This window comes from Schistocerca serialis, chromosome 2 (genome assembly GCF_023864345.2).
Source record: "Schistocerca serialis cubense isolate TAMUIC-IGC-003099 chromosome 2, iqSchSeri2.2, whole genome shotgun sequence".
Classification (NCBI taxonomy): domain Eukaryota; kingdom Metazoa; phylum Arthropoda; class Insecta; order Orthoptera; family Acrididae; genus Schistocerca; species Schistocerca serialis.
The window spans coordinates 921832746-921855006 of NC_064639.1; the positions used below are offsets into that span (position 1 = coordinate 921832746).

General features: G+C 37.3%; 1 protein-coding gene across 6 annotated transcripts in view; it reads left to right on the plus strand.

The window, feature by feature from the left end:
• LOC126458295 (Fanconi anemia group A protein-like) overlaps nt 1–21947 on the plus strand; it is a 240518-nt gene extending 218571 nt beyond the window's left edge. For all 6 annotated transcript variants that reach the window (XM_050095235.1, XM_050095240.1, XM_050095239.1 and 3 more), the window contains one exon: nt 21514–21947. In XM_050095235.1, coding sequence (XP_049951192.1) covers nt 21514–21828 — 315 coding nt within the window. In that variant the 3' untranslated portion in view covers nt 21829–21947. The remainder of the gene's footprint in view (nt 1–21513) is intronic.
• Nucleotides 21948–22261: the final 314 nt, after the last annotated feature.

A 22261-nucleotide genomic window follows, 5' to 3' on the forward strand; every position in this document is an offset into this window, starting at 1 on the left:
TTGACAGAAGAGCCAACACTGTGTTGCTAGAGGAGGCCGAAATGCACACGTTTAGTTACACGCTGACTGGCGCGAGGTCTGGAACAGTTAAGGGAATTAATAGTAGCAAATAAAGTACGTAGATGATATAATACTTAACTTTAATCCACAATTGTAGAACATCTCTTGTTACTGTACATGCTTCACAATATTAATTATCAAATGCTATGGCGCCTTGCTAGGTCGTAGCAAATGACGTAGCTGAAGGCTATGCTAACTATCGTCTCGGCAAATGAGAGCGTAATTGTCAGTGATCCATCTCTGGCTAAGTCGGCTGTACAACTGGGGCGAGTGCTAGTAAGTCTCTCTAGACCTGCCGTGTGGTGGCGCTTGGTCTGCAATCACTGACAGTGGCGACACGCGGGTATGACGTATACTACTGGACCGCGGCCGATTTAAAGGCTACCACCTAGCAAGTGTGGTGTCTGGCTGTGACACCACAGGTTACACTTTTTTTCAGAGTTTAAATTATTTTGCACTATTTTTATCTGGTTGAACACTTGTTTACACTTTTTTGAGATTTTAAATGTTTTTCACCATTTTTTTTTTTTATCTTCTTGGGTATATCAGAACTGCCTCTGTGCTGTCTTTACTTTTCTTTTCCTTTCATCTGAATACTATTCCTGCCAGTTACTTGGATGTATGAGCTGTTAAGCTGATCATATAATAGTCCTAGAAATTGTCTACATTTGACATTTTTGGGATTATGTGGATTATATTCTTCTGGAAGCCCAATGGGATCTCTGCAGTCTCATAATTTTACACTCCAACTTGAATAATTTAGTTACCTTTTCCAGCAGTTATATTATAAAGTACTACTACTAGAAGTCCTCAGTGTACTCTTAGCACTTACTTGTTCTGTTTCTCTGCTTTCAATGGTTAATTTTCTTTTTCACTTTTTGTTTGATGGCTTTTCAATTAATTCCACCAAAGATTATTTTGATCTTTCTGTATGCTGAATCAGTTCTTCCAATGACCATTTCTTTTTTGTATTTCTTCATACTTTTGCTGCAGGTTTTTCACTTTAGTTTCCCTGCACTTCCTGTTGATTTCATCCTTGTTTTTCTCATGGGCTTTAGTATGACAGCTAGTTTCATACAGCTCTCCATGTTTGTGTATTCTGTGCAAGCCTCTTCATCTGCACTGCTTGCTGTAGTCATGCATTGGCCTCTGTCTGCAATTTCTATCCCCTACACAGCACTCCATTACCAAATTGATGATTCCTTGGTGCCTTAAGAATTGTCCCATCGAGTGTTCACTTCTTTTAGTCGGATTGTGCCATAAATTTATTTTCTCCCAAATTCAGTTTTGTACCTCCTTGTAAGTAACCTGATCTTCCTATCTCCAGCTTTCTTCTGTAGGACCACATTTCAAAAGTTTATACTCTCCTCTTATCTGAACCGTTTGTCATCCATGTTACATTTACATCTATGTATGTACTCCGCAAACCAGCATACTGTACATGGTGGAGTGTACCATGTACAGGGTGTATACGACCCGGGACAACCAGGAGATCCGGGAAAAACCCGAGAATTTTTTCATCCGAGAGAAAACTGGGAAAAACTCGGGAAATTGTTTACAATTCTGGGAATTTTTCATTGTTTTAGTTTTCAGTTAAATTTTTGTGGTTTTGAGTAGTAAGAACCAATACTCTAACAAAGGATATTACTGTACCCCGCTACTGCAGAATAGCACTGCAGCAACGATACATGAACGAGAGAGGAAAAAAAAAAAAACATAAAAAAGATGTAAGTTGCAAAGGAAATGTGCTGTATACAACAACAAAACACAGTGCTCATACAGGTGTCTGCCAACAGCAAAATATGTCAAAGGCTTTAGGAAGACTATGCAATGCTTCATAACAACAAACTGCCTCGGATGAGCGTGATGTGACAACTGTTTAAATGAGATTCCTTTGAGCAGTTGCGGGCGAGCTCTTGTGCATTCGTAGTTGAGTCGCGCATGAGTAGTACCTTCTCCCGCTTCTGGCTACAGATGTGTGGCGGGGCACCACTACCTAATATTGCCCCGGTTCGGAAATATACAGGTAGTATCCGGGCCTGATGCGCAGAGCAGTCTGAGTTGTGGTGGGGAGATAGGTCATCTCCAAGTGACCTTTGTTTACGTTCAGTATTTTTGTTGTTTCCTCTTCGTTTATTGCTATCACGTTAAATGATAAAACGGATTTTTGTGACCGGGAGATATCAAATGAATTAAAATACGTTCGCATAGTTACGAAAGGCTAGAATATGTTATTAGTTTCGGATTTTATTTCCACCTTCCTGACAGTCAAGCATTAATCATCTTGCAGAACAATGGAGTTATCTTTGTCGGTTTGCCAATGAGATTTGGCTTTTATTAATCTTTTCTGCTGAGGCAGTCAGTTTATGTGAAATGAACTGTTTAATTTCACACTGTTGGCTGGTTTCAACTGTTTGCTGATTTCAAGTGCACGTATGACAATATGCCATAATAAAGAACCAAACATGAGATAATACAATACTGGTACTCCAAAAAAATTTACATCTGAATCTGGACATACGAATGTGCACTTTAAGCTGAATTATGCATTTTACGAAATTCCGATGCTCTTGAAGTATCCTCTGATGATGTCTTGTTTCTTTTATGACATAATGTAAGATCTTTTAATGTTTTACACGTATGAACATATAGCCTTCCTGCATCATTGCGCGGTGGCGCCTGTATCTGGCACTCTCTTGCAACTGCTGAAACGAACCTATTTCTAACGTATAGTGGGAAAATATTGCGAATGGTGGTTTGAAAAGCGTTACTTACATTAAAAGTAAATTTCCTTTTACGCAAGATGAACTATGTGCGAGAATGTATGATGAATTTCTTAAATAACAAAGCGTTTGACTCTCATTTAAAAATCAACTCTTTGAGGGCGGCCATTTAGAAGAATTTCGAGCCCAGAAGATCAGACATTTACGTCGTTATTAAAAATTTTACTGGCACATTTTTGTGATGTATCTTAAAGTGTATCACGCGCAGAAAAGATCAACATTATATGTGGAAGCTTAGCTCCTCTTCCAGCTTATTAATCTTCGAGATCAATATTGTATGTGAATGCTATGTATATTAACTTTTCTTATTTGTGTTTTCTCGCTACTGAAGAGTGATCTTGCTATTGGCTGACTATATCACGTGTCCTATGCAGCCATCAGCTGGCGAGATCACGTGACATGAGTTATGAGTGGCTTACAAAAGCGCATCGCAATCTCGATTTCAATGCTTCGGAAAGGAACATGTGGTATTTGGTGGAATTCGAATTTATACCTTCGTAATACGAAAATATGCAGCGTACATATTGCTGCACATCAAAGGTGTTTCAGAACTTGTTTTTTCCCCCCCTGAGTTTCATTTTCTAAAGTGGCGGGAAATTCTACGTCGGTATATAAAACCATAAACATACAAAGGATTGATGAGTTTTATTGTGCCAAGGAATAGTATACGGAGACTTAACACGGAAAAAGTGTATTTTCACCCGGGAGAAAGTGTATTTTAACTGGGAAATCTGGGAAAAATCCGGGAATATTTTTTCCTTGTCCACGTAGACACCCTGATGTACCACTACTTGTCATTCCATTTCCTGTCCCAATCACAAATAGAGTGAAGGTAAAACTATTGTCTCTAAGCCTCCATGTTGTTGTTGTTGTTGTTGTTGTTGTTGTTGTTGTGATTTGATGCAGCTCTCCACGCTACTCTACCCTTTGTGAGCCTCTTCATCGATGAATAACTGCTGCAACCTCCATTCTTCTGAATCTGCTTATTTTTTTTCATCTCTTGGTCTCCCTCTACGATTATTACCCTCCACACTCCCCTCCAGTACTGAATTGGTGATCCCTTGATGTGTCCAGTCAACCAATCTCTTCATTTGGTCAAGTTGTGCCACAAATTTCTTATCTCCCCAATTCTGTTCAGTACTTCCTCATTAGTTGAGTGACTGATCCAGCTAATCTTTAGCATTCACTAGTAGCACCACATTTTGAAAGATTTCATATGGGCCCTAATTTCTCTTGGCTTCTGCAAGAGGTTATCCTCCAGACAAATATGTTCAGAAAAGACTTCTGAACATTTAAATTTATATTAAGTGTTAATGAATTTTTTTTCTTTCACAAACGCTTTTCTTGCAGTTGCCAGACCACAGTTGTATCCTCACCACTTTGACCATTACCAGTTAGTTTGCTGCTCAAATAGTGAAACTCATCTACTACGTTTGGCATCTCATTCACTAAACCAGATTCACTGGTATCACCTAATATTTACTTCAACTACGTTCAGTGACCCATCAGGTTCAATAAGTCATGGTTGCAAAACTGTGATAAGGATTGTCTAAAGGAAAATGCAAAAACTGGTAGAAGCTGATCTTAGAAAGATCAGTTTTGGTTCCAGAGAAATGTAGGAACACAGAGGGAGTACTGACTCTACTACTTATCTTAGAAGATAGATTAAACAGAGGCAAACCTATTTTTTGATCATCTATAGATCTAAAGAAAGAAATATGTTGTCTTGGTGATGCTGGGCAGCTTTTAGAATGGTTAATAATTGCATTGTACAGTACAAAGCTGTACTACCGTATTGTAGTTGAAGAAATTTGATTTTGGTCCACAATCCAACCATCATTGTGTCCCAAAAAGCAGTGCAGATATGCATTGTCAAACTGCAGTGCCAAATAAAGTTAATAGAAATTCCATAATCATAATTATTATTATTATTTGCCAGATTCAACTAACAGAAGTTCCATTACTGTTGTTATTACTATTATTATTACTATTATTAAGTTTCTACATGTAACAGTTACGTCCTGACAACGTCAGAGACAGTTGGTCCATCCTGTTTCCCACTGGAGTTAAAAGATGGTGTGATTATGGACCAAAATCAATTTTCTTCAATAAAAATAAAGTTGCACAGCTGTGTATTGTACAGTGGAGTTCTTAACTGTTTAAAGAAAGGTTTTGACAATGTTGACTGGAATACACTCTTTGAAATTCCAAAGGTATCAGGCACAAAATACAAGGAACAAAAGATAATCTACCTCCTTTGCATAAGCCAGACAGCTGTTACAAGAACTGAAGAATGTGAAAGGGAGGAAGTAATAGTTGAGAAGGGAGTGACACAGGGTTGTAATCTATCCCAGATGTTATTCAATTTGTACACTGAGCATACAGTAAAGTAAATGAAGGAGAAATTTGGTGGGGATTGAAGTTCAGAGAGTAAAAGAATGGGTAGTGCACTGTAAGATAAACATCAACAAAAGTAAAACAAGGTAAATACACTGATGATCCAAAACATTATGACCATTTGTCTTATAGTATGTTGGTCCACATTTAGAGTGCAACACAGCAGTGATTCTGCAAAGCATGGGTTTGACAAGTTCTTAGGAGGTCCAAGGAGGTATGTGGCACCAGATGTCTATGCACAGGTCGTGCAATTCCAATAAATTATTGGTTGGTGGTTTGTGGATGTGGAGCTGGCACCATGTAACATGCCAGATGTGTTCTATTCGGTTAAGGCAAGGCAAATGTGGTGGCCTAGGCAACTATGTGAGATCTCTGTCACATTCCTCAAACCACTGTAACATGGTTCAGGCCTTGTGACATGCACAAGTTCTCCTGCTAGAAGATGCCACTGCCATCAAGGAAGACCTCAGGCATGAATGGATGTGGGTGGTCTACAGAATATTCATGCAGCCCACTGGTGTCATGGTGCCTTCAATTACCACCACCACATGTCTCGTGGAAGCAGAGGTGAATGTCTAACATATGATGTTACTGCCCATCCAATGCTTCCGTGGTGCAGGGCATGTTTCAAACAGCATATTGTGTGAACAGCTTATGCGGACACAACCATCGTCCTAGTGTAACAAGAAATGTGATTCATCCAACCAAGAGGCACATTTCCATTGATCGACAATCCAAAAGTGATGATCGCATGCCAATTACAGTTGTAATTGATGATGTCAATGTGTTAAAATGGGAACACATAGCTGTTGTCTTCTGTAGAACCCTTGTTCAACAATGTACACTGAATAGTGTGCTCTGAAAGACTTGTACCTGCACCAGTGCTGCATTCTATCGTATGTTCTGCCATGGATTGCTGCCTATCCTGCTCTACAGAATGAGCAAGCCTCAGACTTTCAGGATTGGCGAAGAAGCCTGGAGGACTATACCTTGATGCCTGCTCATAGTTTTGCCATCCATGATAGTAGCAAGCAAACAGCTGACCAGCTTCACAATTTCCAAAAATGCTCATTCCCAAGCTGTGGTTTGTAACAATCTACCCTTTGTCTAAATCACTTATGCCAGTTGATTTCCCCATTTGGAGGTTGTATTGTTGCTAGAAAGATTCCCCATTTGTCTTTGGCCCACTTCTATGCTTTTCTTACCCTGTGTCAACAGTGCCACCAGGTGGCATTCAGTCTCGTGGTGGACATTGGTCTTAATGTTTTGTTCATCAATGTATAATTTTGGTAAATCAAACCAGCTGATGATGAGGGAATTTGAGTAGAAAATGAGATACTAAAAGTGACAGAGAAACTTCATAATTTCATCACAGACAAAGGGAGAGTCAGTTGGCTACAAATAATCTGTTGTTGTTGTGGTCTTCAGTCCAGAGACTGGTTTGATGCAGCTCTCCATGCTACTCTATCCTGAGCAAGCTTCATCATCTCCCAGTAACTACTGCAGCCTACATCCTTCTGAATCTGCTTAGTGTATTTATCTCTTGGTCTCCCTCTACGATCTTTACCCTCCACGCTGCCCTCCAATACTAAATTGGTGATCCCTTGATGCCTCAGAACATGTCCTACCAACCGATCCCTTCTTCTATTCAAGTTGTGCCACAAATTTCTCTTCTCCCAAATTCTAGTCAATACCTCCTCATTAGTTATGTGATCTACCCATCTAATCTTCAGCATTCTTCTGTAGCACCATATTTCGAAACCTTCTATTCTCTTCTTGTCCAATTTATTTTATTGTCCATGTTTCACTTCCATACATGGCTGCACTCCATACATATACTTTCAGAAATGACTTCCTAACACTTAAACTTGTACTCAATGTTAGCAAATTTCTCTTCCTCAGAAACGCTTTCCTTGCCATTGCCAGTCTGCATTTCATATCCTCTCTACTTCGACCATTATCAGTTATTTTGCTCCCCAAATAGCAAAACTTCTTTAGTACTTTAAGTGTCTCATTTTCTAATCTAATTCCCTTAGCATCGTCCGACTTAATTTGACTACCTTCCATTACCGTATTTACTCGAATCTAAGCCGCACTTTTTTTCCGGTTTTTGTAATCTAAAAAACCGGCTGCGGCTTAGAATCGAGTGCAAAGCAAGCGGGAGTTCTGAAAAATGTTGGTGGGTGCCGCCACAACTAACTTCTGCCGTCGAATATATGTAGCGCCACGCAGGCATGTTTTGTAGGCACAAAGATACATACTAGCACCAAAATCTCTGCGTCAGTAAATAAATTAAAAAAAAAGTGGAAGACGAGCCTTTTTCCTCCGCCCAGAGTTTCGACCACTGCATTTTGGTACATTATCCAACGAAGTAAATACAAATTCTGTATTGTTGATCTTCGAATGTAGCAGCATTTCAATGTACTACGAAAATCCGACTGGCAAGACTGTTTGGGATGTTTGTCAATATGGCCAACTCTACGTTCTGAATTTTTTCCTACCTGTGAGAAGAGATGGTTGCTAATAGGAGCTTTTATGAATTGTGAATCACATGTGGTATTCTCTTCGCCATAAGATTAATACGAATATAAACATTTTGCCATGTATTGTTTCATGTTTGCTACTATCTCATTTGAATCCTGTCTACCTAATAAACTACGAAACCAGAGTGAGACAACAGCAAACGGGGAAGAATATACATATCATGTCATGTTTATATTCGTATTATTCTTATGCCTGATAGTGATACAGTCAGAAATGAAGCACGGCAACGGACTAGATTTTTAAATCTAAGATGACTCTAATTTCTGTGCAGAATGTAATGAACTAAAGAGGCACCTGCAAAGATTTTGGAACGGAGAAAAATTTTCGCTAAAATTTCGTTTAGAACATCATCTATCATACGCAGTCTGTTATTTGGTTCTTGTTGATCATTATCAAAGAAAGCAGTAGTGTAAGTAACAACAAATGTTTCGCTAATGAGACGACTCCTCTCTATTTTTTATTTGTAAGCGGAGGTAGCGCGCACAAAAGCAAGCCACGCCGCGAGCGGCGACAGGCCGTAAACACGCACTATCAGAATGCGACAAACAATGCATAACACAGTGCAGTAATGCATTTTCAGCTTGGAGTGACGTAAACACCTATAACAAAGAGAACGGCACTTATCAGATCAAAGAAAAATAAGCAATCAATTCAAACCAGACGAAGCACGTGAAAAAGGAACGATATCCGTATAAATACGGACGGAGCGCGTGACGCGTAACAATGGCTACCTGGTAAACCGTAACTGCTAAGCTTACGACTCGAACCAAACTACTGCAGCTGTATCGTCATTCATTCGACCTAAATTGTGTCTCATATTACAACTAGACGAACTTTGTTTCGATTTGGGGGTGCGACCTAAAACTTTTCTCTCCCCTTGAATTTTGAGTCTCAAATTTCAGGTGCGGCTTAGATTCGGGAAAAAATTTTTTCCTTGATTTCGAGTCTCATTTTTCAGGTGCGGCTTAGATTCGAGTAAATACGGTATCTTCGATTTGCTTTTGTTGATATTCATCTTATATCCTCCTTTCAAGACACTGTCCATTCCATTCAACTGCTTTTTCAGGTCCTTTGCTGTCTCTGACAGAAATACAATGTCACCAGCGAACCTCAAAGTTTTTATGTCTTCTCCATGGATTTTAATACCTACTCCGAATTTTTCTTTTGTTTCCTTTACTGCTTGCTCAATATACAGATTGAATAATATCGGGGATAGGCTACAACACTGTCTCACTCCCTTCCCAACCACTGCTTCCCTTTCATGTCCCTCGACTCTTACAACTGCCTTCTGGTTTCTGTACAAATTGTAAATAGCCTTTTGCTCCCTGTATTTTACCCCTTCCACGTTTCAGAATTCGAAAGAGAGTATTCCAGTCAACATTGTCAAAAGCTTTCTCTAAGTCAACAAATGCTAGAAACATAGGTTTTCCTCTCCTTAATCTATCTTCTAAGATAAGTCGTAGGATCAGTATTGCCTCACGTGTTCCAATATTTTTATGGAATCCAAACTGACCTTCCCTGAGTTTCTACCAGTTTTTCCATTCGTCTGTCAAGAATTTGTGTTAGTATTTTGCAGCCGTGACTTATTAAACTGATAGTTCGGTAATTTTCACATCTGTCAACACCTGCTTTCTTTAGGATTGGAATTATTATATTCTTCTTGAAGTCTGAGGATATTTCGCCTGTCTCATACATCTTGCTCACCAGATGGTAGAGTTTTGTCAGGACTGGCTCTCCCAAGGCTGTCAGTAGTTCTAATGGAATGTTGTCTACTCCCGGAGTCTTGTTTCGACTCAGGTCTCTCAGTGCTCTGTCAAACTCTTCAGACAGTATCATAGCTCCCATTTCATTTGCATCTACATCCTCTTTCATTTCCATAAGATTGTCCTCAAGTACATCGCCATTGTATAGAGCCTCTATATACTCCTTCCACCTTTCTGCTTTCCCTTCTTTGCTTAGAACTGGGTTTCCATCCAAGCTCCTGATACTCATAAAAGTGGTTCTCTTTTCTCCAGAGGTCTCTTTAATTTTCCTGTGGGCAGTATCTATGTTACCCTAGTGAGATAAGCCTCTACGTCCTAACATTTGTCCTTAAGCCATCCCTGTATAGCCATTTTGCATTTCCTGTCGATCTCATTTCTGAGACGTTTGTATTCCTTTTTGCCTGCTTCATTTACTGTGGATTTTTATATTTTCTCCTTTCATCAATTAAATTCAATATTTCTTCTGCTACCCAAGGATTTCTGTTAGCCCTCGTCTTTTTACCTACTTGATCCTCTGCTGCCTTCACTTCATCCCTCAAAGCTACCCATTCTTCTTCTACTGTATTTCTTTCCCCCATTCCTGTCAATCATTCCCTTATGCTCTCCCTGAAAGACTGTACAACCTCTGGTTTAGTCAGTTTATCCAGGTCCCATCTCCTTAAATTACCACCTTTTTGCAGTTTCTTCAGTTTTAATCTACAGTTCATAATCAATAGATTGTGGTCAGAGTCCACATCTGCCCCTGGAAATGTCTTACAATGTAAAACCTGGTTCCTAAATCTCTGTCTTACCATTATATAATCTATCTGACACCTTCTAGTATCTCCAGGCTTCTTCCATGTATACGACCTTCTTTTATGATTCTTGAACCAAGTGTTAGCTATGATTAAGTTATGCTCTGTGCAAAATTCTACCAGGCGGCTTCCTCTTTCATTTCATCCCCCCAATCCATATTCACGTACTATGTTTCCTTCTCTCCCTTTTCCTACTGTCGAATTCCAGTCACCCATGACTATTAAATTTTCGTCTCCCTTCACTATCTGAATAATTTCTTTTATCTCATCATACATTTCATCAATCTCTTCGTCATCTGCAGAGCTAGTTGGCATATAAACTTGTACTACTGTAGTAGGTGTGGGCTTCGTGTCTATCTTGGCCACAATAATGTGTTCAGTATCTGTTTTTAGTAGCTTACCCGCACTCCTATTTTCCTGTTCATTATTGAACCCACTCCAGCATTTCCTCTATTTGATTTTGTATTTATAACCCTGTATTCACCAGGCCAGAAGTCTTGTTCCTCCTGCCACCGAACTTCACTAATTCCCACTATATCTAACTTTAATCTCTAGTATTTAATAATGTGAAGGCCATTTTGATGAATATTTTCTGTGAAACTAAAATCAGCTTTTTATTATCTGTAATAAAGCAAACCAAATCTAAAAACAAAAAGTATTGGCAGTACGCCTATGCCTACCTCTGGGAAGTGCTATGCATTTTTAAGAAATAAAACTGATTTTCCACTTCCCAGAATTTCAAATTTAAAGAGATGTTCCTCAGGTCCATTCCACTGTCACCATTAGTGATGTGTCACATTTGATGGAAGTTAAGGAAAATGCATTTTTTGACATAAAGAGAGAGTGTGTGTGTGTGTGTGTGTGTGTTTTGTCTTTTGATACAATGAAAATCAGTAGAGGTGTGACATTTGATGAAGTGGAGGCTCATGTTGTAGATATTCAGATGACAGTGGCGTTGCTCAATGTTGTTTATAGTGTTGTTGCAGTCGTTCCATATCTTGGGCCATAAAATCAATGTGTCTGGTATAAAATGTGCATTGATCTCCCAAATTAGTGTTTCCTAAGGGTCTTTTCAGATGTCCTATACTTGTACAAATTACTTTGCAACCACTTTATTGATGATGGCATAATGCTTTCCAAAGGGAAATAATTACAAAAGTGACGCTCAACAAGCTGCTATCATTAGATAGTGCTGGAATTAAAATGTGCCACAAACTACCACAGTTTCACCTCATTGTTAAAATTAATGCCAATGTATATATCTAGCCTTGCAACCTTTTTCAAATACTACTGCTCAGGCAATTCGTTGTCTGTTGCCAGAAGAAGAGCAACCAGCAGACTTCTTTCATCTTGTTAATGGCTCATTTGACATTCTGATTTCTTGCAGAATAATTGACCAAAAGACATTAGCAATTGCTTATGGCACTAATGAACAACTCCACTGAATTATTCTTGATGAAATGTATTTTTTATATTAAAAATGTAGGCTGGCAACAAAGCAACTATTGTCATTTGAGAAAGGATTGCTAACATCAATCAATTATTTATTTGTCCTTCGCTCTGACCTTCTGTCACTTGGCGTTAAGTGTGTTTTAATAAGATGACTGAACCAGGATTGCCTCAAAAAGTTATCATCACAGATCAGAGACATTTGTCATTTCTAACAACCTCCTCCAAATGAAGTGAAACATCACTTGCATATGTTGCTTCTTGGAAAGTACACCCAAGACATTCCACTGTCAAACACTTCATCTGTAAGACTGGAAGGTGACCAACAATAGTTTCTGTCATCGAGTTTGCTTTGTGGAATTTTGCCTGATATGTATGAAGCAATGGCCATGCTAGATGGGAAAGGAGAGATACATAAGTTTCAGTTGTGAGGCTGCTGCACCATCTGCTGTGACAGTATGTGTTGGAACACTAAGCATAAGGTTTTAGATATGTAGCAGGTTATATTGCACATCGTGCTGTAAAATATGACAACACAGTGGGATCACCATTGAATGAACTACTTTGCTCTCCACTAATGTTCCTCTCAAAATATTGGATGGAGAGAATTTATTATATCACAAGGTGGTTTGTTAGTGCCGTCCAACAAGTGGATGTGACACAGCTCAGAATCTGAGCTCCTGCTCAGTGAGGCTAATGGAACCAACACTGTCAAAATATTTCTAAGAGATTAGTCGATATGATGTCTCACAAGGATGGTCCCCTCCTGTAATTGATTTACTAAAGACATTACAGGACACTTGAAAAACTGTGATGTTTATTGATATACTGGTATACTGATAAAGGGGTCAAGCAGATCCATACAAGATTCAACGAGGAGAATATTGTAACAGGCATACATCTGGTTGACCACAACCAGGTTAAGAGTTAATCTAACAAAAATTCACATGATGGAGTTACATACAAATAAAAATGTCTTACAGGTACGATAAGTAGAGATCAATAGGCACACTTGAAATATGCCTCCATATGTGAAATCCATAAGCTTCCCAATGGAGAGTGAAGTGAGGTGGTAGTTCAGGTCACCTGCTCTTCACTCTTGTAATTTATCAGAATGTTTCATCTGGGGAATATAAATTCCAGTTAATGTTTAGGTTCATGTTTTTGCACCATATAGACGGCTGATGGTGTTCATAGATAAAAAGAGAAGCCAATAAGTGTAAGATGAAAAGTAGTTACCTTTTTTTCAAAGTAGCTGCCTTCCAAATAATATATATAATATCCTGATTTATAATACATTTAAATTATTAGAATAAGAAGGACCACATGTTATCTAGAAGTAATTCCACTGAGTGTATTACCCTAGTTATGATCAGTTAGTATATTTTACAGAAGTAGCCTGCAGTGGTTGTTTCTGTCTGTTACTGAATTCTTTATCCCTGTAGGTTCTCCTTCATGACAGTGTGTACAGAATACAGTTTATGAATGCTTGTCACTCATTAAGGTTGGCAGCCCTGCAGCCAGGTGGACGCGTGTGTACAAAGCTCTCACTAAGTGATTAATATTGAAATAAGAGCTAATTTAGTTAATATTACATTTTAGACTAATGCATTTATTTTCTATCTAATCTATCTATTGAAGGTTTCGCTTTTCTAAGCATAATTACATTGAAAAGGAAGTATTTCGTAAAGGTCGGCAGTTGCGAGTTTGTTTACATACTTAGGCGTAAATTTCGTACGAGCGTAGATATATGTTTTTGACTAGACTTAGCGCTTCAAAGTTAAATTAATTCATGTCTCTCATCCAGAATTTGTGTGGTTAATTAAAAGTTTCTGAAATAAGTTTATAAGTTTGTTTACATTAGTGTTTAATTAACGTATCAGTTCGGGTTACAAAACTATTGTGTTGTTGAAGTTATTTTCTGCTTTTTTGTTATGTTTTACTATCAAACCATGTGTGACAAGTGTGGAGGTTGCCATAGAAATTTGAAAGAGGGGGTGTTCTGTATAGACTGTAGGTTGTGGTGTTATTGGGGTGAGTGCAGTGGAGAGGAAACGAGGGTAGATAATGAGACTCTTCCATGGCAGTGTAGGTTATGTAGAAAGGACAGAAAAATCGCGGAACAGGATGCAAAGATTTGTGCCCTTAAGGCTGAATTAGAAATTGTGAATTTGGAATTATGTAAGCTAAGGGAGGAAAAGGACTCTGGACGCTGGGAAAAGGTAGCAAGCAAAGGGCGAAAAAGGGAAACAATTGATAAAACTTCTGAAATTCAGTTAGTAAATGGCTTGCTATCTGAAGTAGTGGAGGAAGGGCCTCATTCAGATGTAGTTGAATGTATGCTGAAGCAGAATACTAGCTTTTCTGCTTATAGGTAGCAGTCATGGGAGGGGTGTGGGCCAACAGCTTCAGGAGAAATTAGGGACAGAGTACCAGGTCACAAGTTTCGTGAAACCAAGTGCCAGCCTGAGCCAGGTGACAGAAAACTTACGTCAGCTAGGCAAGGACTTTGATAAGGAAGATCAGGTAATTATAGTTGGGGGAGCAGGAAACGGCCTGGCTATGAATCCAAGATATAGTATTAGGAGGGACCTGGATAAAATAGGAGTAGAAACTGGGCACACGAATGTGGGGTTTGTGGAGGTCTTTCAGTGCCATGATCAGCCCTGGGTAAACACTGCTGTAAGGTGTGTTAACACTGAGCTGAACAGGATGCTCCAGACACCGGCAAAGTCTCACATGAGTGTTTTTCCAGTTGATGCAATTGGTAGGTGGGGTTACACTACACATGGCCTGCACCTTAATAGGAAGGGTAAAGATAAGTTAGCTTATCTATTAGCAGATACTGTAAGGGGGGCCATAGTCACACAAGGGTGATCCCTGTGGTTATTGGGACCAGGCAGACAGGTTTTTAAGGTTAAAACCAAATTCCAGACAGACAACAAACAAGGAAAATAGAAGAAAAGAAACTTCATGCAGAGCAAATAGGGATAAAGCTAAGGGTGGTATCAACTTAATTCACCAAAATATCAGGGGAATAAAAAATATAGTAGATGAGCTGATAATGTGTTTAGATGATCTCCAAATTAAGAATGAGATTGATATACTTTGTCTGTCTGAGCACCATGTAACTGTGGGGATGGAAAATGTCAGTATAAATGGGTATAATTTAATATCTTACACTTGTAGATCTAGTATTGATAAAAGAGGAGTTGCCATTTTCATAAAACAAGGGTATAAATACTGAACTGTTGAAGTAAGCAAATTTTGGGTTGATCAGCACTTTGAGGTTTGTGCATGTGAACTTCAGCTAGATAATGTTGTGCTGATATTAGCAACAGTGTACAAGTCTCCACTAGGAGATTGGGAGCTATTCATTAAAAAGTTTGACTCCCTATTTTGCTGTCTGTCAGACAAAAAGAAGAAGTTACTAATTTGTGGTGATTTCAATGTTAACTTTCTAAGCAATTCTGATAGGAAAAGTGAACTAGAAGTGTTGTTAACAACATATAACTTAGAATCAGTGATCTATTTCCCTACACGTATAGCTCAGGACAGTAGTACTCTAATAGATACTGTATTTGTACAGCAAGAGGATGTAGAACAAACACATGCTTTCCCTGTGGTAAATGGATTATCTGACCATGATGCACAACTGATTAACTTACAAAACCTAACAGGGTGTACACTTCAGAAACCATTAAGTAAAAGTGTGAGGGTGCTCAACCCGGTATCTATAGATCACTTCAGAGAAAGTTTAGGAAATGTAAACTGGGAAGATGTATACAATGAGCCAAATGCTAATGATAAATCCAGCATATTTCTTGATAAATTTATATCCCTTTTTGAACATTGTTTTCCAAAGAAAATTACTAAATGTAACACCACAAACTTTTCAAAGAAACCTGGATTACTACAGGTATTAAAGTGTCTTCAGAAAGAAAAAGAAAACTGTATGAGACTGCAAGAACTAGTAAAGATCCAGAAGTAGTTTTACACTATAAAAATTATTGTAACATACTGAGAAAAGTTGTAAGGAAATCAAGAAAGATGTATGTTAGAGAAGAAATTAACAACTCCAGCAATAAAATCAAATCAATATGGAATGTTGTTAGAAGCGAGACAGGAAAAGTAACCACTGGGGTAGGTAGTATTACTGTTAAAGAGTACACAGGTAGCCAATGTATTTAACAATCACTTCTTAAGTGTAGGAGAAACAATTGGTGAGAATAGTTCAAAAGAAAAAGCCAGGCAGTACATGGAAGAGTCAGTTTTGAAAAATTTTAGTCAGATTAAGTTTCATCTAACAACCTCTTGTGAAATAAGGAAATTTATTACATCTTTGAAAAATAAATGTTCTGTTGGAGTAGATGACATCTCTAACAAGTTATTAAAACAATGTGGAGCAATTACAGCTGATGTTTTGAGTCACATATGTAATGCATCACTGACTCGGGGTATTTTTCCAGACAGTTTAAAATATGCCATTGTCAGGCCTCTCTACAAAAAGGGGGAAATGACAGATGTCAATAATTACCCGCCAATATCCTTGCTTACAACATTTTCAAAAATCTTTGAGAAAATAATGTACTCAAGAGCGGTTAGCCGTCTCAACAGTAATGGGATACTTAGTAAATCACAGTTCGGAATTCAGAAATGCTGTTCCACTGAGACAGCAATATACAATTTCATTGTCCACATAAAAGTGTCTTTAAATAGTAAAATGTCACTAGTAGGAGTATTCTGTGACTTATCCAAAGCATTTGATTGTGTGAACCATGACATTATGTTAGAGAAATTACAATTCTGTGGTATAAATGGAACAGCACATGAGTGGTTTAAGTCATATCTACAGAACAGGAAGCAAAAAGTCTCTTTATTTATTTATTTATTCTTTGCCCATGGACTCCAGCTGAAAATCCAGCTGAGAGTATTGGGTGTGTCATACAGTAGCCTATTAACATCAAACTTGATTTCAATATGTAAATGAAACAAATGATTAAACAAAAATAGTCCATAATCATACAAAGGTTTTACATGTTTCACATTATACATACACACAAATCAAAAAAACATACAGAAATGATAATTTTTACAGGTACATTTCAGTAATGATATATTTAAACACCATCTTAGTATTCACTCAAACTGTATATACATTTCTCTGTGAGATATAGTTTCAAATGATTTTTAAAACATTTTAGATCTGTTTCTTTTTTAATGATTTTGGGGAGTTTATTAAAAAAATTTTTGCCTGCTTCTTCTGGGGCAGTCATAGACAGTTTTAGATTTCTGTTTATCATGTAGTAATTTTCATTTCCTCTTGTACCGTGTTTGTGTACATCTTTATTTAGGAGGTGTTTATCACTTGACCTTACCACCATTATGCTTTGGTATATATACAGTGAATATACTGTCATAATATTATAGTGTACAAAAGCTTGCCTACAGGTCTGTCTTGGTGGCATTTTTGCAATGCATCTCACTGCCCTTTTCTGAATTGTGAATATTCTTTTTAGGTAGCCAGCTTGTGCATTTCCCCATATATGAACTGAATAAGGCAAATGTGGGAAGACAAGTCCATAATACATTGATCTGAGGACTGTATCATCCACAGTCTTAGCTGTTTTATGCATGATGAAGATCTGTTTGTTTATCTTTTTACACAGTGCATCTATGTGCACCCCCATGCCAAATGTTTGTCTATTATAGTTCCTAGAAAATTTGTGCTGGTTACTTCTTTAATAGTCTTTCCATTTATATTAACTTTTATATTATAATTTTCACTATGCTTGGTCTGAAATACTACATTCATTGTTTTAGACTGATTCATGAACAGGTTGTTTTGTGTTAAATATTTATTTGCATTTTCAATAGTCACGAGTGCTTCCTTCTCAAGCTCCTCCTTTGTGTCAGCTGTGCAAATGATTGTTGTGTCATCAGCATACATTATAAGTTTCTGATTTATATAGCTAGGGAAGTCATTTTCGTAGAGTATAAATAGTATTGGCCCAAGCACAGATCCTTGCAGCACACCGTGTTTAACTGTTTGTAATTCTGATATGTAGTTTGTTATATTTCCCCCACTAGTATGTCTGATTTCTGTGCATTGTTTCCTATTTGTAATGTATGATTTAAGTATGTCATAGCATTTTCCTCTAATTCCATACTGATATAATTTCATCATTAATTTTGAGTGGTTCACACAATCAAATGCCTTAGCTAGGTCCATAAAAATCCCACAAGTCTTTTGCTGCCTGTCAAGTAAATTAAGAATGTGCTCAATTATATCTGTTGATGCTGTTTTTGTTGATTTCCCTTCTCTGAAACCATGTTGTGATGAATGCAGTATACTGTACTTTGTTATAAAACTTACAATTCTATTCTTTGTCATTTCATAGATTTTAGCAAATGTTGAGATCAATGATATTGGCCTGTAATTTCCTAATTCATCCCTGTTCCCTTTCTTAAATATTGGCTTCACTTTACTTACTTTCAGTGAATCTGGAAATATACCTTCTTCTATCGCAGCATTCAGCATGTGTGTCAATGGTTTTAATATACATTCTCTGCATTCCTTTATGAGATGTGATGTAACACCATCCAAGCCAGAAGAGTGTTTAATTTTAAGTTGTTTTATTAGGTTTGACACTTCTGCATCTGTTGTAGGTATGAAAAACATAGTATGATTTGTATGTGGGGGGTTTAACAATTTACTTACTGCATCTGTTTTATTTTGACTTATTAATTCGTCTGCTACAGTAATATAATATCTGTTAAAAGTATTGGCTACTTCTAGAGGGTTTGCGTTGCTTTTCCCACTCATCAGTGGGCAGATGTCCTCTGCCCGATTTGTTACTTTTCCTCTCTCTCCATTAATGAACGACCATAAACCTTTTGAGTAGTTCTTTCCCTTATCTTTAGACATCCTGATGAATGACGCTTTAGTTTCTCTGATAAAACTACAGTACTCTTTCTTTTTTCTTTTATACAGTGTGTTGTAGGCCTCATTATTTTTTTGTTTGGAGAGGTCATAATACACTCTCAGATTATTTCTGGCATGGATTACTTCTCCAGTCACCCAGCTTTTCTTTTTTTTGTTGCTGTTTGACAAGCCTTTTACTAACAGGACATGTAACATCATAATAATAATTGAATAAAGAATAAAACTTGTTCCATTTGGTGTTTGCATCTTTAGCTGCATTTATTGTTTCCCAGTTTTCTGCCTCTAACATCTTTTTTAGCAGATTTATGTTATGTGGGTAGTTCTGTCTTCTCATTCCCATATCTTCTGCACTGAATCACTAGTCTTTATATTTATGTCTATCATGATTGCAAAATGGTCTGCTAATGTGGAGTTTATTACCTGTGTGTCACAATAGCATGTAGGAATATTTGTTATTACATGATCAATAATAGTTTCACTATGCTTTGTTACTCTGGTTGGTTTATCTATTTTTATTTTTAGATTGTATATGCACAATAAGTCCGGTAGGGTCTTAGTATTGTCTGTATTTTTACTCGTGTCTATGTTCAGATCTCCTATAATGATCAAATAAGCACATGTTTTTGAGAGGTGTTGGATTATATCTTCCAGCTGTTCAAAGAAGGTTTTAATTATACCATTTGGTGATCGATACAAACCTAATACACAACATAAATTCCCAGCAATTTTAGTTTCCAGTGCTGTAGCTTCAAAGCTCAATTCTATAGCATATTTTGTTATATTTATGGCTTTAGTTGATTTATAGTTAGAAAAAATGGCAACCCCATCACCTTTATAGGAAGTTCTGCAAAAACTGGCTACTTTCACATAATTCTTCAAGTTGTAAATTCCTATGTGATTTTCTTTTAGCCCATGTTCTGTAACTACTAGAATGTTTGGCCTATACTCCTGTAATATTACCTCTAGTTCCTCTGTTTTATTGTTTATGTATTGAACATTTTGGTGAAGTATTCTAACAGTTGGCTTTAAATGTAATAGTTCCCCTTCCTGTAATATACTAAGCACTTCACTTGCTCCCTTTGCTTCTGGTACTATGCAGTGATTTTTTTCAGTTTGTGTCATTAAACCTGGATCGTATCTTTGTCCGGTGTTTATATTCCTCTCACTATTGTCACACTGGTATTTAAGATGGACAGTTTTACTTACATCTTTTTCTTGCTTCAGGTGATTCAAAGGAGTTTACCACTTCATCTAACTGGGGTGAAATTACATTAGGTGTTCCACAAGGTTCGATCATGCCACCCCCCCTCCTGTTCGTGATATATGTGAATGGCCTACCTTCTTATGTGAAATAAGATGCTGAACTGATACTGTTTGCTGATGATACACGCATAATTTTTAATCCAGTAAAAGAAAGTCTGATAGAAAATGATACAAATAAGGTCTTTGGAAAAGTTATTCATTGGTTTTCTGCAAATGGGCTTGCTCTGAACTTCGAAAAAACACAGTACATCCAATTTTCTGCTGCAAAAAGTGTAATTCCTTCGATAAACATAACACATCAAAAGAAGTCAGTAGCCAGGGTAGAGCATACTAAGTTTTTGGGTGTACATATAGATGAGAATCTTAATTGGAAAATTCATATTTTGGATCTCCTAAAGCGACTAGGTTCAGCAACTTTTGCAATCAGAATAATTGCCAATTTTGAAGATGTAGAAATTAGTAAGCTAACATACTTTGCATACTTCCACTCTCTGATATCATACGGAATAATATTCTGGGCAACCCAACACTGAAGCAAAAGGTATTCACTGCTCAGAAGAAAGTAGTTAGAATAATGTCTGGGGTTCGTAGTTGCACATTTTGTAGGCATCTGTTTAAAAGGTTAGGAATTCTTACAACTTCTTCACTGTACATTTACTCAGTAATGAAATTTTTTCTCAACAACATGGACCAGTTTAAAATCTACAGTGACATTCATGATTACAATACCAGAAAAAAGAAAGACCTACACTATCCTTTACTTAACCTATCTTTGGCACAGAAAGGGGTAAAATATGGTGCTATAAAACTTTTTGATAAATTACCGGATGAAAAAAAATCTCTAACAGACAGCAGTAATAGTTTCAAAAACAAATTGAAATCATACTTCCTTGACAACTCCATCTATACCATAGATGGATTCTTGAATATGACTAAATAAATCTGGAGATATAATACATGCATTGTGTGCCATTTAAGAGAGTGGCATAGATAACAGAAATGTTTTGATTTAACACTATAATGTAAACAAAAAAACTTGTTTCGTATGTGCATTTCTTGTGCATTTCACAAGTTCCACATCATAACAGTTTTTCCGTGCTATTGATCAGTGGAACACATAACTAACAGCTAACTTTGTATTATTTTTTGCTGTATAGCTTTCGCTGCGTCTCCACGTATTTATTCTGTTTTCATATTTTGTGATTCATCTGTGATTTGATATCTAATCTCTTTTCAAAAGTGTTAATTTTGCGAATACTTGACCCTATTTTGCTGTGTGGCAAGGTCAGATTTATGTCTTTTATTGTGTGATTGTGGTGTTATTATTGGTGCAACATTATTGTGTTTGTTTCTACAGTACAAAGCATTATTGCAATAAGATACCGTAAAGTCCACATACATATTATGTGTTTTTAGAGTAGACTGTTTATTAATGTTTGTTTCATTCTTCTGTTCCAACCATACTTTGTCTGTATTGTTAATATTAGTAACATCTTCATTTGTTTTGTTCACAGCATTTGACAGCTGTAGCAGGTGTAGTGCTATTTGCCCGAGAATCTGTTTTGAGTCGCATTTTAAAAACCACTGATACAGCTGGTTTGTTGTGCCGTGGACTGCTATCTTGCCTACAGCGGTGGACGGCAGACGTGTTTACATATTCAACTGATGCAGAATTTGTTTGCAGACGAACATTTGTTAATCCAGTAGTGGTCTCAAGAGTTTCAGGGTTTACTCATAAGTTAGTTACAAAAATATCCAAAAAGTTCAATATCACTGTACCTGGTTCATACTTTTCACGTGTTAGAAATCCTCAAGGTGAGACACTGTAAATTAAGTGACTTCAAAATAAAAACAAGTTTATTTTCTTATGAAGTATTAGTTTTTTTAATTGTTCATTGTTTCCTTAACATGATGAAATGAGTAAATAGTGAATAATTGTTTGCATTCATTTCAGAAGTTGCTATTATTTTATCTATTTTGCCACACATTTGTCACCTAAAGAGGACATACAAAGAGAGGATGCTGCCCCCACATTGTGCACTCTCTTATCATAGTTATTAGATATCAGGACGTCATTCAGCCTCCAGGGTTCTTCCCGCTGTCATTAGGTCTGCTAACACACAAGTACTTCTTAGTTCTAGTAAGCAGTAGTGAAATACCATGACCAGGGTGATAGAAGGATCACCTCCCTTTCCTGGTACTTCCTCTTGCAGCCACAACAACTTTTGTAGATACCACCTCCAGCTGTCTCAACTCCAAGCA